The sequence below is a fragment of the Oncorhynchus gorbuscha genome, linkage group LG04 (genome assembly GCF_021184085.1).
Source record: "Oncorhynchus gorbuscha isolate QuinsamMale2020 ecotype Even-year linkage group LG04, OgorEven_v1.0, whole genome shotgun sequence".
Taxonomy (NCBI): domain Eukaryota; kingdom Metazoa; phylum Chordata; class Actinopteri; order Salmoniformes; family Salmonidae; genus Oncorhynchus; species Oncorhynchus gorbuscha.
Genome location: NC_060176.1, coordinates 80,663,958 through 80,681,753, shown reverse-complemented (window position 1 = coordinate 80,681,753; position 17,796 = coordinate 80,663,958). Strand labels below are relative to the sequence as shown.

Below are 17,796 nucleotides of genomic sequence, written 5' to 3'. Positions count from 1 at the left end.
GGCTAAACTGATCCTAGATCAGCACAACCTAGTCTTTGATGGTGGTCCTTCTGTAGCTCAGTTGGTAGAGCATGGCGCTTGTAATGCCAGGGTAGTGGGTTCGATTCCCGGGACCACGCATACGTAGAATGTATGCACACATGACTGTAAGTCGCTTTGGATAAAAGCGTCTGCTAAATGGCATTTATTATTATTATTATTATTGATGCTTTGTGAATACAGGCCGTGTTGCGTAACTGCAGTCTTTTGCTGCGACAACAGAGGATTTCAGTGGTCAGATGGGATATATAATTATTAGCAAGTTAAAGCCGAACAGTTGGTGTGTAACACATCTCGTAAATGAAGAGGTAAAGTAGTGATTTTATTTCTGGTTTGTTTGTTTTGTCACAAACTAGCAGTGAGATGCTAGTGCTAAATGTGTGACCGTTGAGACATATATTGTTTGTTGTTGTTGACCTTTGTAATTATATTTATCTTTATTAAACTAATTTGAAACTCGCCATGTTGATATAGTTTTCAGTGTGGCCTTCAGTCTCAAAAGCTAATGTTAATTAAGGAGATTTGCCTCAAATGTGTTTTATTATTTTATGGTTGGACTTTTACTACAGAGGTGTATTCTAGCTACAGCCCAACCCCCCCAAAAAAATGAATTAAACTAAAACATCTCTTAATAACGATCAGTAGAATGTTACATGATGTTTCTCCTACTAGTATGGTAAGAGGTATTTTTATCATGCGAATGTATCTCGTAACTCGTACGAGTATTTCTCTTCGTTAGCTACGGACAGCTACATTTGGTTTGGTGGCAGTGGAAAGACTCCTATCTATTATGGAGTCACTTCCTGCTCCGTAAATGTGAAACGTTGGCAGTAGAATGGCCCGTACTTTTAAGAGCTCAGTGACTTTCAACGTGGCACCGTCATAGGATGTCCAATTTCTGCCCTGCTAGAGCTGCTCTTAAGTGCTTTTATTGTGAAGTGGAAACGTCTAGGAGCAAAAACGGCTCAGCCATGAAGTGGTAGGCTACAAGCTCACGGAACGGGATTTTTTGTTCTGATAATGAAATGAAGCAACACGATGATTGACTGGGTATTGATAATCCTTAATCACAATGTTATTTATTTATACATAAACTCAGCAAAAAAAGAAACGTCCTCTCACTGTCAACTGTGTTTTTCAGCAAACTTAACGTGTAAATATTTGAACGGACATAATATTCAACAACTGAGACATAAACTGAACAAGTTCCACAGACATGTGACTAACAGAAATGGAATAATGTGTCCCTGAACAAAGGGGGGGTCAAAATCAAAAGTAACAGTCAGTATCTGGTGTGGCCACCAGCTGCATTAAGTACTGCATTGCATCTCCTCCTCATGGATTGCACAAGATTTGCCAGTTCTTGCTGTGAGATGTTACCCCACTCTTCCACCAAGGGACCTGCAATTTCCCGGACATTTCTGGGAGAAATGGCCCTAGCCCTCACCCTCCGATCCAACAGGTCCCAGACGTGTTCAATGGGATTGAGATCCGGGCTCTTCGCTGGCCATGGCAGAACACTGACGTTCCTGTCTTGCAGGAAATCACGCACAGAACAAGCAGTATGGCTGGTGGCATTTTCATGCTGGAGGGTCATGTCAGGATGAGCCTGCAGGAAGGGTACCACATGAGGGAGGATGTCTTCCCTGTAACGCACAGCATTGAGATTGACAACAAGCTCAGTCCGATGATGCTGTGACACACCGCCCCAGACCATGACGGACCCTCCACCTCCAAATCGATCCCTCTCCAGAGTACAGGCCTTGGTGTAACGCTCATTCCTTTGACGATATATGCGAATCTGACCAACCCTGGTGAGACAAAACCGCGACTTGTCAGTGAAGAGCACTTTTTGCCAGACCTGTCTGGTCCAGTGACTGGATTTTCGCCCATAAACCACATTGTTGCCGGTGATGTCTGGTGAGGACCTGCCTTACAACAGGCCTACAAGTCCTCAGTCCAGCCTCTCTCAGCCTATTGCGGACAGTCTGAGCACTGATGGAGGGATTGTGCGTTCCTGGTGTAACTCGGGCAGTTGTTGCCATCCTGTACCTGTCCCGCAGGTGTGATGTTCGGATGTACTGATCCTGTGCAGGTGTTGTTACACGTGGTCTGCCACTGCGAGGATAATCAGCTGTCCATCCTGTCTCCCTGTAGCGTTGTCTTAGGCGTCTCACAGTACGGACATTGCAATTTATTGCCCTGGACACATCTGCAGTCCTCATGCCTCCTTGCAGCATGCCTAAGGCACGTTCACGCAGATGAGCAGGGACCCTGGGCATCTTTCTTTTGTTGTTTTTTCAGTCAGTAGAAAGGCCTATTTAGTGTCCTATGTTTTCATAACTGTGACCTTAATTGCCTACCATCTGTAAACTGTTAGTGTCTTAACGACCGTTTTATGGTTCACTTTATCAATTATCTTTGGAAGACAGGGTCCTAAAAAAGGTGTGTGTGTGTGTGTGTGTGTGTGTGTGTGAGAGAGCGAGCGAGGAACTGTGTGTGTAACGCTACCATATATGGGTATAATAATTCAAAAACATTAAATTAAATTACTGCCATCCCCATATATGGTAGCGTTTGACCTGCTGGGTTTGGTATTTTTTTAATTCATTGTTTTTGAAACTTTTAACAAGGTCTTTTGTAATCTAATTCAGTTTTTCCAAAATATCAGCAAATACATTTTCCAGGTTTCAATCTTCTTATACTGAATAAAATATCAAATACAACCATTTTACCCCCTTTTTTTCTCCCCAATTTCGTGGTATCCAATTGGTAGTAGTAGTTTGTTTTTGTCTCATCGCTGCAACTCCCGTACAGACTCAGGAGTGGCGAAGGTCGAGAGCCATGCGTCCTCCGAAACAAAACCCGATCAAGCCGCACTGCTTCTTGACACACCGCCCATCCAACCCGGGAAGCCAGCCGCACCAATGTGTCGGAGGAAACACCGACACACGTGCACTGCGCTCGGCCCGCCACAGGAGTCGCTAGTGCGCGATGAGACAAGGATATCCCTGCCGGCCAAACCCTCCCTAACCCGGACGACGCTGGGCCATTTGTGCTCCGCCCCATGGGCTTCCCGCCGCGCGCGGCCAGCTGCGACAGCCTGGGCTCAAAACCTGAATCTCTGGTGGCACAGCTAGCACTGCGATGCAGTGCCTTAGTGCCACCCGGGAAGCCCAACATTTTGTGTGTGTATAACTATTCACCCCCCCCCCCCCCGAAGTCAATACTTTGTAGAGCAAATTACAGGTGCAAGTCTTTTGAGGTATGTCTCTATAAGCTTGGCACATCTAGCCACTGGGATTTTTTGCCCATTCTTCAAGGCAAAACTTCTCCAGTTCCTTCAAGTTGGATGGGTTCTGCTGGTGTACAGCAATCTTTAAGTCATACCATAGATTGTCAATTGGATTGAGGTCTGGGCTTTGACTAGGCCATTCCAAGACATTTAAATGTTTCCCCTTAAACCACTCGCTGCCACCACCATGCTTCAATGTGGGGATGGTGTTCTCGGGATGATGAGAGGTGTTGGGTTTGTGCCAGACAGTGTTTTCCTTGATGGCCAAAAAGCTCAATTTTAGTCTCATCTGACCGGAGTACCACTTTCCAAATGTTTGGGGAGTCTCCCACATGCCTTTTGGCAAACACCAAACGTGTTTGCTAATTTTTTTCTTGAAGCAGTGGCTTTTTTCTGGCCACTCTTCTGTAAAGCCCAGCTCTGTGGAGTGTTATGGCTTAAAGTGGTCTTATGGGCAGATACTCCAATTTATGCTGTGGAGCTTTGCCTCTTTGCGGCCTCTCTGATTAATGCCCTCTTTGCCTGGTCTGTGAGTTTGTGGGCGGGTTTGTTGTGGGGCCATATTCTTTTCATTTTTTTTATAATAATGGATTTAATGGTGCTCTGTGGAATGTTCAAAGTTTCAGATATTTTTTTATAACCCAACCCTGATCTGTACTTCTCCACAACTTTGTCCCTGATGTGTTTGGAGAGTTCCTTGGTTTTCATGGTGCCGCTTGCTTGGTGGTGTTGCAGACTCTGGGGCCTTTCAGAACAGGTGTGTTTTGTGAGATCATGTGACACTTAGATTGCACACCGGTGGACGTTGTTGAACTAATTATGGGACTTCTGAAGGTGATTGGTGGCACCAGATCTTATTTAGGGGGTGAATACATGAGTACACGCACCACTTTTAATTTTTATATTTTTTTTATTTCTTGAAACCACCAATTTGGACTATTTTGTGTAAGTCTAAAAAATGTTTTTATTGTTTTTATTTATTTTATTTTATTATTTTTTCTATTTTGTCCATTACATGAAATCCAAATAAAAATCCATTTCAATTACAGGTTGTAATGCCACAAAATAGGAAAAACACCAAGGGTGATGACTACTTTTGCAAGGCACTGTATATTTGTTTACTGACATTGAATATAGCTTTGGGTGTATCTTCTTCGGTAATTTAATTTTAACAACATTCTCTTGTCTGCTTCAATCCAACAGGTTCTAGTCTGATAACTGATCAGCCTATTGAAGAGCTCAGTAACCCAGTCGGTGACCCCGTACCTGTTCCTGTGGGCCAGCCAGCCCTTGAGGAAGTGCTGCAACCTCCGGTGGCAAAGGAGCACAAACCATGTAGGAGGAGAAACTCTCCTATTGGCGGCTCACAAACGACTCGCAAACCAGGTAGTGACGAATCAGACAGTGACTTTGAGTCAGATCCTCCTTCCCCTAAGAGCAGCGAGGAGGAAGACGACCCGGACGACAACGAAGGTCTGAACAATGAGCATAGAGAGTTCTTCAACGAACTGGAAGATTTGGAGGAAACGGAGATGCTGGGACATAGGCCTCTGCTGATGGACTCAGAGGCTGAGGAAGAGTACGACAAACACAGCTCCGACTCAGACTATGAACCCAGGAAGGTTAAGGAAGGACTTACTAGGAAGCTAAAAGGAGGAGTGGCTACTGCCACCCATGAGGGAAGTCCGAGATTGGAGTCAGAAGACACACTAATCACAATTAAGCCTCCCGAGTCACCTGGTGTGGTTGCTGTTAGAGCTTCCCCTTGTGTCGGTGGCATTGTGGACGTGTTTGGTGAGGATGTGTTTGGTGCTGTGCCCTTCTTTCTTCCAGCGGCAGCTCCAACAGAAAGCGCAGACATCTTCTCCGCAGCTCCCTTCAGGCAGGTGAGCCAGGAGGCCATAGTCAACCAGCCCAGCCAGGCCGTGGACGAGTTAGACGTCTTCACTAAGGCTCCGTTCAGCCGGAACCTCTCCAAATCTGGCAAGACTGGAAGCAGCGACTTCTCTATGGGTCGGACTCCGCCTGTGTCCCCTGAAAGCATCGACCCGTTCGGCTTCTCTCCCTTCCAGCCCGGCCCCACGAGTCTGCCACCAACCACCTCCAGGAGTGCCGAGGACATCTTCCGTCCAGCCTTGGAGAATTCTCTCAGCCCCCAGCAGCAGAGGCTGAAGCAGCGTAGCCTCCAGAAGTTGTCCTCGCGTCAGAGGAAGTTCTCTGGTGCCAGCAATGGCAAGCGCCACCACGGCACGCCCACTGGCGGTCGCAAGAACAACAAGCCCGGCTTCCGAACCCCCGAACGCGTCCGCCGGCACAAGAAGGTCGGCAGGAGGGACTCCCAGAGCTCCAACGAGTTCCTCAGCACCTCAGACTCCAAGGAGAACATCTGCGTCGGCGGCGTAACGATGGCAGACGCCGACAAAGACAAAGGGGCTTCCCTGCCTAGCCTTCCTCATGAGGTCGACCCCTTCGGAGCCAATCCCTTTGGTCCTCAGGATGGCAGCCGACTTAACCAGTACCAAGGACTTCTGGGGGACAGCAAGGCAGACATGGGTTCGGCCAATGGCAGGCCTCGGACTAGCTCCCTCCATGATGCGTTTGGGGATGGGAACATCATGGATGACTTTGGAGCGGTACCCTTCACAGTACTGGTGGAGCAGCCTGGGCCTGAACAGCAGCCGTCACAGCCAGTAGAGCTGGATCCTTTCGTGGCTGCACCGTTCCCCTCCAAACAGTGAATGTCTGCTAGTCTTCCTGCCACACACACTGCTGTGTTACACCAAGCCTATGGAGTCCCGGGGAGATATTCCCTTCCAAGGGATGTCAACTAGCTTGATGGTGTGGTAGTTGATTCTATTTCCAGCCAAATTGAACTGCGATCGGCAACTGCGCTAATGTGTTTCCAATCCCCCCCCCCCCAAAGGATATTTTTAATACCTGAATAACTGGACTTTGGGATTAACAAAACCAACATAAACCTGTGGCTGAATTTGATTTCAGGTTCTGTATGAATTTCCTTCACCTGTTAGCTGACAAGCCTTTTATGCTGCGTCGCAATACGTGTCTCTGAGACATGGAGATCGATTTTTGGTTTTCACTCAAGATCATTCTGTGTCAATCAACAAGATTGCTCAGTTTTCAGATCGCTTGAGTTGCTGCAAAAACAACACTTGTTTGTTGTTGTTGTTTGTAAAGATTGTGATCTACCAATAAGATTTAATTTAGCACCATAAAGCCTTATTAACATTCTCTGCCTTGCTGCACAGTACCTCGGAAGCCATTTCCTTAGCCAAATGGTTAACATTGCCTTTTGTGTCAACGGAGTGATTCGTTTTCAGAGCCTTTATCACTTTGTCATTTCATCCTTCTTAGACCCTTTCATTTCTATATATTATATATATATATATTTTTTTTTTTCATTTAGTCTACTTACAGTAGTAGATAACAGCTAATTTAGTTTGTTGAGATTTTTTATTGCAATATATTCACTAGAATGAAAGGGATTCATTCGGGTTTGTTTAATTTCTTTTTAAAGATGACAATTTTTTTAATTATTTAGGATTTTTCATTTTAGGTTTAATTCCAGACTTTGAACTTGTCAATAAGTACTGTTTTAGTGTGATCTTTTACCTCAAAACGATAAAAAAATAATAATCATTATCATTTTTGAATAAGGGGAAAAACACAACCCATTTTTCCTACATGGCGATATTGAATATAATATATCTGACTACTTCCACCTCTTGAGACAGTCTTCTGTCTTTGGTAACATAAACCATGCCAAATCTCCTACCATTTACTTGTAGTCTAATTAGAATCAGGTCATGTGTCCAAATTGTTTAAATTAATGCACTTTCAGCGTCCACTCTTCCATTGGCTAGTAATTATGGCAATTATGAATCTGAGGCTACAGAAAGGATGTCGCTGTCTGATAACCCCGTAACGCCATTATTATTATTATTATTATTTATTATTATTATCATTATTATTATTATCATTATTAATATTATTATTATTATTATTATTATTATCATTATTATTATTATTATTATTATTAGCATTATTATTATTATCATTATTATTATTATATTATTATTATATTATTATTATATTATTATTATCATTATTATTATTAGTTTGCATTCTAGTTGAAATTTCATGACTCGGATAACTATTCAAAATGGCTTTAGAAGTTTAATAACATTTCATTTAGACTTTTATCAAGAAGCTATTCAAAATGGCTTTAGAAGTTTCATAATTGTATGTTCATTAAGGGGAAAAATATGGATAAAAATATATATATATGTTTATATTTTTTTGAATTTCCTGAAAAGTTTGTTTAGGAGATGAGGTGATTCTCAGACAGTGACGATGTGTACCAACCTTTGGCACATTAACTATGACTGAAAAAAGCTCGTAGCTGCCTTATTCACCTAGCCTATGGAACCCTGTGGTTTAACATTTTTATTTAAGGTTAATCTTGTTTTGTATTTATCATGCTATACTGCTGTCTAATAATGCAATAAACAAGTTTGATTAAATGTGTTGTCGTCCTTGGAAAGTAAATGTAAAGCACATTTTTAGAGCCCTCTGCTAGCTATATTGATTTTTTTATTCATAACTCATGAGCAATAAAAGTCCACATGTAAGAAAAAATAATGGTGTCTGAGGGGATGGCTGCAGTTTTACTCCTGACCAATTGAATGGCGTCTGAGGGGATGGCTGCAGTTTTACTCCTGACCAATTGAATGGTGTCGGAGGGGATGGCTGCAGTTTTACTCCTGACCAATTGAATGGTGTCGGAGGGGATGGCTGCAGTTTTACTCCTGACCAATTGAATGGCGTTGGAGGGGAGGGCTGCAGTTTTACTCCTGACCAATTGAATGGTGTCTGAGGGGATGGCTGCAGTTTTACTCCTGACCAATTGTTCAATTTTGTGTTTATTTTTTTAGCATTGTTTTTAATTGATTTTGTACATAATATTGATGCTACTGTCTCTCATTACTGAAAAGAGCTTCTGGACATCAGACCAGCGATTACTCATCTCCACCTGGACAATTTTTTTCTTTATTGAGTCTGACAGGAAGGAGATAATGTTGCTCCCAGACGAGGCCCGAATCCCATTCACATGAAGAAAGGGAAATGCAGGGGGCGCTAAAACTCTAGACCACCTTCACTCACACACAAATCTTGCCCTCCATTTTGTAATATCTGACCATAATTCCATCCTAATTCCTGCAAACAAAAAAAACTAAAGCAGGACATATCAGTGACCCGGAAGTGGTCAGATGACACGGATGCTATGCTAGAGGACTGTTGCTATCACAGACTGGAATATGTTCCGGAGGCTTATAAAGCGATATACTATACCCTCAGACAAACCATCAAACAGGCAAAGTGACAATACAGGACTAAGATTGTATCCTACTACACTGGCTCTGACACTCATCAAATGTGGCAGGGCTTGAAAACTATTACGGACAACAAAAAGAAACCCAGCCGTGAGCTGCCCAGTAACGCAAGCCTACCAGATGAGCTAAATGTCTTTTTATACTTGCTTCGATGCAAGCAACACTGAAGCATGCATGAGAGCACCAGCTGTTCCGGACAACTGTGTGATCACTCTGTAAGCTGATGTGAACAAGACCTTTTAAACAGGTCAACATTCCCAAGGCCGCAGGGCCAAGCGGATTACCAGGACGTGTACTCCGAGCATGCGCTGACCATCTGGCAAGTGACTTCACTGACATGTTCGACCTATCCCTGCCTGAGTCTCTAATACCTACATGTTTCAAACAGACCCCCATAGTACCTGTGCCCAAGAAAGCAAAGGTAACCTTCCTAAATGACTACCGCCAAGTGGCACTCACATTGATAGCCATGGAGTGCTTTGAAAGGCTGGTCATCAACACTGTCATGCCAGAAACCCTAGACTACCCCAACAGATCCACAGATGATGCAATCTCAATCACACTCCACACTGCCCTTTCACACCTGGACACAAGGAACACCTATATGAGAATGCTGTTCATTGACTACAGCTCAGCGTTCAACCACATAGTGCCCACAAAGCTCATCATTAAGCTAAGGACCCTAGGACTAAACACCTCCCTCTGCAACTGGATCCTGGACTTCCTGACGGGCTGCCCCCAGGTAGTAAGGGTAGGCAATAAAACATCTGTCATGCTGATCCTCAATACGGGGGCCCCTCGGGTGGTGCGTGCTTAGTCCCCTCCTGTACTCCGTGTTTCCCCCCAACTGTATTCCCTGTTCACACAAGTTTGCTGACAACACAATGGTGATATGCCTGATTACCAATGATTAGACAGCCTATGGGGAGGTGGTCAGAGACCTGGCAGTGTGGCGCTAGGACAACAACCTCTCCCCCAACATGAGCAAGACAAAGGAGATGATCGTGGACTACAGGAAAAGGAGGGCCTAACAACCCCCCATTCACAACGATGGGGGGTGAAGTGGAGCGGGTCGAGAGCTTCAAGTTCCTTGGTGTCCACATCACCAACAAACTATCATGGTCCGAACATACCAAGACCGTCGCGATCGGGATCTGGCTGGGCCTCAAGGACATTCAGAGACTTTACTGCGTTGTCTTGGATGTGTGCTTAGGGTCGTTATCCTGTTGGAAGGTGAACCTTCGCCCCAGTCTGAGGTCCTGAGTGCTCTGGAGCAGGTTTTCATCAAGGATCTCTGTATTTTTCTCTGTTCATTTTTTTCCTCAATCCTGACTAGTCTCCCAGTCTCTGCCGCTGAAAAACATCCCCACAGCATGATGCTGCCATCACCATGCTTCACCATAGGGTTGGTGCCAGGTTTCCTCCAAAAGTGATTCTTGGCATTCAGGCCAAAGAGTTCAATCAGACCAGAGAATCTTGTTTCTCACGGTCTTCGTCTCTTGGTGCCTTTTGGGAAACTCCAAGCGGGCTGTCATGTACCTTTTTACTGAGGAGTGGCTTCCGTCTGACCACTCTACCATAAAGGCCTGATTGGTGGAGTGCTGCAGACATGGTTGTCCCTCTGGAAGGTTCTCCCATCTCCACAGTGAAAGTCTGGTGCTCTGTCAGTGACCATTGGATTCTTGGTCACCTCCCTGACCGGCCTCCCCCAATTTCTCAGTTTTGCCTGGCGGCCAGCTCTAGGTAGAATCTTGGTAGTTCCAAACTTCTTACATTTAAGAATGACGGAGGCCAATGTGTTCTTGGGGACCTTCAATGCTGCAGAATGACGGAGGCCAATGTGTTCTTGGGGACCTTCAATGCTGCAGAATGACGGAGGCCAATGTGTTCTTGGGGACCTTCAATGCTGCGGAATTGTTTTTTACCCTTCCCCAAGTCTGTGCCTCGAGAGAATCCTGTCTCGGAGCTCCACGGACAATTCCTTTAACCTCATGGCTTGGTTTTTGCTCTGACATGCACTGTCAACTATGGGACCTTCATATAGACAGGTGTGTGCCTTCCCAAATAATGTCCAATCAAATTGTAGTAACATCTCATGGATTATAAATGGAAACAGGATGCACCTGAGCTCAAGTTCGAGTCTCATAGCGAACGGTCTGAATACTTATGTAAAAAAGGTAATTCTCGTTTTCCTATTTTTAATAAATTGGTAAACATCTCTAAACCTGTTATTGCTTTGTTATAATGGGGTATTGTGTGTAGATTGAGGATTTAAAAAAATATATTTTAGAAAAGGTCAAGGGGTCGTAATACTTTCCGAAGGCTCTGAAGTCGAATCAAATCAAATTTTATTTGTCACATACACATGGTTAGCAGATGTTAATGCAAGTGTAGCGAAATGCTTGTGCTTCTAGTTCCGACAGTGCAGTAATATCTAACAAGTATTCTAACAAATTCACAACAACTACCTTATACACACAAATGTAAAGGGATGAATAAGAATATGTACATATAAATATATGGATGAGTGATGGCCGAACGGCATAGGCAAGATGCAGTAGATGGTATAGAACAGTATGTACATATGAGATGAGTAATGTAGGATATGTAAACATTAAAGTGATGTTATTTAAGATGACTAGTGATACCTTCCTTTATTAAGTCCTTTTATTAAAGTAGCAAAAGATTTGAGTCTGTATGTTGCCAGCAGCCACTCAATGTTAGTGGTGGCTGTTTAACAGTCTGATGGCCTTGAGATAGAAACTGTTTTTCAGTCTCTCGGTCCCAGCTTTGATGCACCTGTACTGACCTCGCCTTCTGGATGATAGCGGGGTGAACAGGAAGTGGCTCGGGTGGTTGTTGTCCTTGATATTTTTGCCCTTCCTGTGACATCGGGTGCTGTAGGTGTCCTGGAGGGCAGGTAGTTTGCCCCCAGTGATGCGTTGTGCAGACCTCACTACCCTCTGGAGAGCCTTGCAGTTGAGGGCGGTGCAGTTTCCTAGGTGTGCTGCAGGCGTACAGGGCGGGCAGTCCTAGGTGTGCTGCAGGTATTCTGGGCTGGGCAGTCCTAGGTGTGTATGGCTGGGCTGGGCAGTCCTAGGTGTGCAGGGCTGGGCAGTCCTAGGTGTGCTGCAGGTATTCTGGGCTGGACAGTCCTAGGCGTGCAGGGCTGGGCAGTCCTAGGCGTGCAGGGCTGGACAGTCCTAGGCATGCAGGGCTGGACAGTCCTAGGCGTGCAGGGCTGGGCAGTCCTAGGTGTGCAGGGCTGGGCAGTCCTAGGCGTGCAGGGCTGGGCAGTCCTAGGCGTGCAGGACTGGGCAGTCCTAGGCGTGCAGGACTGGGCAGTCCTAGGTGTGCAGGACTGGGCAGTCCTAGGTGTGCTGCAGGCGGACAGGGCGGGCAGTCCTAGGGGTGCTGCAGGTATTCTGGGCTGGGCAGTCCTAGGTGTGCTGCAGGTATTCTGGGCTGGGCAGTCCTAGGTGTGTATGGCTGGGCTGGGCAGTCCTAGGTGTGCAGGGCTGGGCAGTCCTAGGTGTGCTGCAGGTATTCTGGGCTGGACAGTCCTAGGTGTGCAGGGCTGGGCAGTCCTAGGCGTGCAGGGCTGGACAGTCCTAGGCGTGCAGGGCTGGGCAGTCCTAGGTGTGCAGGGCTGGGCAGTCCTAGGTGTGCAGGGCTGGGCAGTCCTAGGTGTGCTGCAGGCGTACAGGGCGGGCAGTCCTAGGTGTGCTGCAGGTATTCTGGGCTGGGCAGTCCTAGGTGTGCTGCAGGTATTCTGGGCTGGGCAGTCCTAGGTGTGTATGGCTGGGCTGGGCAGTCCTAGGTGTGTAGGGCTCGGCAGTCCTAGGTGGGTAGGGCGGGGCCGTCCTATGCGTGCAGGGCTGGGCAGTCCTAGGCGTGTAGGGCTGGGCAGTCCTAGGTGTGCAGCAGGTATTCCGGACAGTCCTAGGAGTTCCGGGCTGGACATTCCTAGGTGTGCAGGGCTGGGCAGTCCTAGGTGTGCTGCAGGTATTCTGGGCTGGGCAGTCCTAGGTGTGCTGCAGGTATTCTGGGCTGGGCAGTCCTAGGTGTGCTGCAGGTATTCTGGGCTGGGCAGTCCTAGGTGCTCCGCAGGTATTCTGGACAGTCCTAGGTGTTCCGTAGGTATTCTGGACAGTCCTAGGTGTTCCGTAGGTATTCTGGACAGTCCTAGGTGTTCCGTAGGTATTCTGGACAGTCCTAGGTGTTCCGTAGGTATTCTGGACAGTCCTAGGTGTTCCGTAGGTATTCTGGACAGTCCTAGGTGCTGGACTGGGCAGTCCTAGGTGTGCTGCAGGTATTCTGGACTGGGCAGTCCTAGGTGTACTGCAGGTATTCTGGGCTGGGCAGTCCTAGGTGTGCTGCAGGTATTCTGGGCTGGTCAGTCCTAGGTGTGCTGCAGGTATTCTGGGCTGGTCAGTCCTAGGTGTGCTGCAGGTTTTCTGGGCTGGTCAGTCTTAGGTGTACTGCAGGTATTCTGGGCTGGGCAGTCCTAGGTGTGCTGCAGGTATTCTGGGCTGGGCAGTCCTAGGTGTGCTGCAGGTATTCTGGGCTGGTCAGTCCTAGGTGTGCTGCAGGTATTCTGGGCTGGGCAGTCCTAGGTGTGCTGCAGGTATTCTGGGCTGGTCAGTCTTAGGTGTACTGCAGGTATTCTGGGCTGGGCGGTCTTAGGTGTACTGCAGGTATTCTGGGCTGGGCAGTCCAAGGTGTACCGCAGGTATTCTGGGATGGGCAGTCCTAGGTGTACCGCAGGTTTTCTGGGCTGGTCAGTCCTAGGTGGTCCGTAGGTATTCTGGGCTGGGCAGTCCTAGGTGGTCCGTAGGTATTCTGGGCTGGGCAGTCCTAGGTGTGCTGCAGGTATTCTGGGCTGGGTAGTCCTAGAAGTGGGATCTCAAGCTTATCTGCGTCCCTCTTTGAGGCAACAGTCCTAGGCATGCTCTGTGTCATCTTGGCAGTAGTCCCCTACTGTAGGTGTGATGTGAGTAGTGTCGGCATTCTTAGTGGGTAGTCTACCATTGACAGTCCTATGTATGTACGATGAGGTCTGTGCAGGGGAAGCTGTGTCGGTGGGACTAGATGAAGAGGGCAGCCTGGTGCCACCAGTCGAACCTCACGATCAACAGAACATGCTACACCTGGTGGCTGGAGCCCAGGTAGTTCAACTGACCTGAGAGAGGGAACACCAGAACTTATGGCAATGGGGAATGGGTTTACAAAGACAAACCCGAGAATGTGTGTTCTCCAAACCAGGTTCATCACCGTGACAACGAGGGAACCCGAAATGAAATTTTAGGCTCTCTCTCAATTTGTTTTTCTGTGATGTCCTTGCATCCCATCTACTCGCTTGCCAAAAGTCCCCTCACACCTTCTCCAAATGTATTTAAAGAAGGTGGGGAGAGAGGGATGGAGGGAGGGAGGGAGGGAGGGAGGGATGCAAGAGATCAAGGGAGGAAAAATGTATTGAGAAAGGGGTTAACTCAACAGCTCAACAACAGGAAGTAGCACTCAGGAACCTTAGCCTTTGTCCTTTACGTCTCTAAGGCAACGATCACATACATCCCCAGAACATGAGGGATGTATTGAGAAAGGGGTTAACTCAACAGCTCAACAACAGGAAGTAGCACTCAGGAACCTTAGCCTTTGTCCTTTACGTCTCTAAGGCAACGATCACATACATCCCCAGAACATGAGGAATATAAGACAATCCAGCTGTAGTGCAGTAGCATACGTTAAATTAGGTCAATGAACCACCGGTAACTTTCCCAAGAATGTCTGGTTTTCCCAGAAACCTGGTTGGTTACTGCCGCCACCCTCTGAACACACGTGTCCCAGAAGTTGGCGGTTTGATTCCCCGTTCACTTTTTATGCTGTATCCCTGTCCTCAGTCTTCCCGTCTAAATTTCCGGGCCTGTATCTTCAAGCTTTATTAACATAGACAAAATAAACCCACGTCGGAGGACTCCGACTAGAGGATTCCCTCCTAATTTAATTTATCCTTCAACTGGGATGTCTGGAAGGGGGATTAAAAAATGGGATTTTGGTCGAAAGTTACCTGGACTTGTACGCGTTGTGAAGCGCCAGTTCCAATGTACAGTGGGGATGAGGCCATAGCTGTCCACGCTGCAGGAGATGACGCGGAGTTGCTGCCACTGAGTTAGTGAGGGGTGGGGGCGTGGATCTGGGTAAAGAACACTGCCAGGATCACGGCTGGCACTGAAACCAAGTATACCTGACGCCAGTACAGTGGAAAAGTAGAGGATGACTTAATTGTCACAGAGACACATCTTTTCCCTGTATCCCAATCCACCCAACACCCTCTCTTGTATTTTTAAAGTTTTTAAAATTTTTAAGTGGTCCTTCTGTAGCTCAGTTGGTAGAGCATGGCGCTTGTAACGCCAGGGTAGTGGGTTCGATCCCCGGGACCACCCATACGTAGAATGTATGCACACATGACTGTAAGTCGCTTTGGATAAAAGCGTCTGCTAAATGGCATATATTATTATATATTATAAAAGAAATATATTAAATTAAAATATTTCTTAAAAATCCAAGTGTACTTTCTCAAGGCATCTGCACCAAACAAAATCCAGATACTCACTTGCTTGCCAATTTGGGTGGAATTTCGGTTTTCACAGTGAATTAATTTTCACGTCGAGAAATATGCCCACACAAACACGAGCATAATTTAGGTTTTCTGGAATGAAACACTTTGTACAAGGTTTTTCCATTCCACAAAACTCACCCTTTTATTGTATTTGAGTTATACTACTCAAAATAATACATTTTTTGTTTTCTTTTTGTTGTTGAAGCCCTTTTCTCTTTGGGGACTTGGCTGATTGAGTAGTCACCCAAAGTGGAGGCGCCCCAGTCTTGGCAGGCATGGGGGAGTAGTGGAGATGGTTCTGGCTCCCCTATGTGTGGATGTCATATGGTGGGTGTAACAGGAGTGATGGACCGTTCTGTGAACGCGGCCATCTGGTTCTGACTGGAGCAGATTTCAGCTGCGTTCTGGGGGCACAATAACCCAGCACTTCCAATATGCGGGGGGAAACTGCTTACTGGTGCCACCGCCAAAAATTCTGAGAGACAGACATACCGCCGCAAAGCACCAACAGGACAGAAACGAGTGAGTGGGAGGTAACTGCAAAGGGGGAAGGAACGGACGGATTTGCTTGGGCAACACATCAAAGTCCAAATTGTTTTCCTTCAGTAACAGATCAGCAATGAAATGAAACTCACATCCTATTTATTTTTCTAGGAATAATGAATTTATCAAGAGAATTTCAATTATCTCCAAGGGCCATCCATGTCAAAATTGTAGAACGGAAAAAGCAGTCTCCGCTATTAACCTAGGGTCCTTGGGAAATTCAGACAAGAACTGATCCGAAGGAAGAGATTCATTCCTACACCTCGCACACAAAACCCTTCACATGTCAAGCTGTCCCTAAAGTGTGATTTCATGCAATGTTAAGTACAGCAGGGTAAATAACGTCTGCATGGGTAGAAGTTTGCTTAGCCTACTGAAACAGTGTTTTAGTTCCTCTTCGTGCACATCATAGAGGACCTGACATGGACCAATCAAACCGACAAAGATGAAGAAGTTGCAACGGCGTCTCTTCAACATCAGGCAAATGAAGAGATTTGGCCCCTAAGATCCTCAAGATGTTATACAGCTGCACCATCAAGAGCATCTTGACGGCAACTGCACTGTCTTCAACCGCAAATGCTCTACGGAGGGTGATGCGCACGGCCCAATACATCATTGGGGACGAGCGCTGTGCCCTCACAGAGTCCATGGGCTGTTCACTGTCTTACCATCTGGTACCCGGAGCGTCAGGTTTTGGACCAATAGGCTCCAAAACAGCTTCTACCACCAGGCCACCAGGCCATCAGACTGCTGAACAGCTAACCTGGTTGTCTCCCTGCACAGACCTTCCCCTTAGAGACTGTTTGCACTGACTCTACACACAACCAACCCTTACACACACACATACACTCAACAACAACCCATAAACAAGCAAATCGATTGATAAAGTCGCAAATGTGTGTGTATATTATATATATTTTTTATTATTATTATTATTATTATCATTTTTTTATGACACGTGACACCTGTCTGTGCTACTGAAATTGTATATGGTTATATTATGTAAAAACACTTATAAATTTGTTTTTAAAAATCATAAATGTTTTCTGAATTATATTTGTTATTACAATCCCCCTTCATGCAAATGAGCAATCATTCTAACAGTGGAATTCATACATTTCATATATGTTATCGCAAAAGAAAATTATAATTTGGCTGTGTTAATGAAGATCTTAGATTAACATTAGAATACAAACAAATATATTTTTAAATAATAACGATAGCATTTTAATTAGTTTGTTAATGTAGGCTATATGTAAAACAATAAATAAAAATTGGAGTGTTAAAACAATTGTATTCATGGGAGTTCCTTTGATACAACTATTTTTTATTTATTTTACCAGGCAAGTCAGTTAAGAACAAATTCTTATTTTCAATGACGGCCTGGGAACAGTTGGGTTAACTACCTGTTCAGGGGCAGAACGACAGATTTGTACCTTGTCAGCTCGGGGGGTTTGAACTCGCAACCTTCAGGTTACTAGTCCAACACTCTAACCACTAGAGTGGTTATGTTTTCTCGCCCCAATGACGGAGAAAGCATGTGTGTTGGAACACAGTAACAGCTTGGTCTTTTATATGTATATATATATAAATATATATATATATTTAAAAAATACCAACCAGTAAAACACACGGTAAAACATCATTAGCCTGAACATTATTATACATACCAAGTGTGCTTGATAAATAACGGCATTAATATATATATATATATAAGTATTGATATGACTGCAGTCAAAAAACAAACACAAAAGAAATGAACTTAATGTCAGCTTGCGTCTTCACACAATGTCATCGTTTGGATCATGTCCATGTTACATAAACAACGAAAACTGGCGAGTCCGTTTTTGCTTGACGACCTGCTTCTCTCAGCGAAGACATTTTGATAA

General features: G+C 45.6%; 1 protein-coding gene across 4 annotated transcripts in view; it reads left to right on the top strand.

Annotated features, from left to right (window-relative positions):
* The window catches only part of LOC124034708 (BMP-2-inducible protein kinase-like), a 478,039-nt gene extending 470,684 nt beyond the window's left edge, over positions 1–7,355 (top strand). For all 4 annotated transcript variants that reach the window (XM_046348185.1, XM_046348184.1, XM_046348183.1 and 1 more), the window contains one exon: positions 4,538–7,355. In XM_046348185.1, coding sequence (XP_046204141.1) covers positions 4,538–6,072 — 1,535 coding nt within the window. In that variant the 3' untranslated portion in view covers positions 6,073–7,355. The remainder of the gene's footprint in view (positions 1–4,537) is intronic.
* Positions 7,356–17,796: the final 10,441 nt, after the last annotated feature.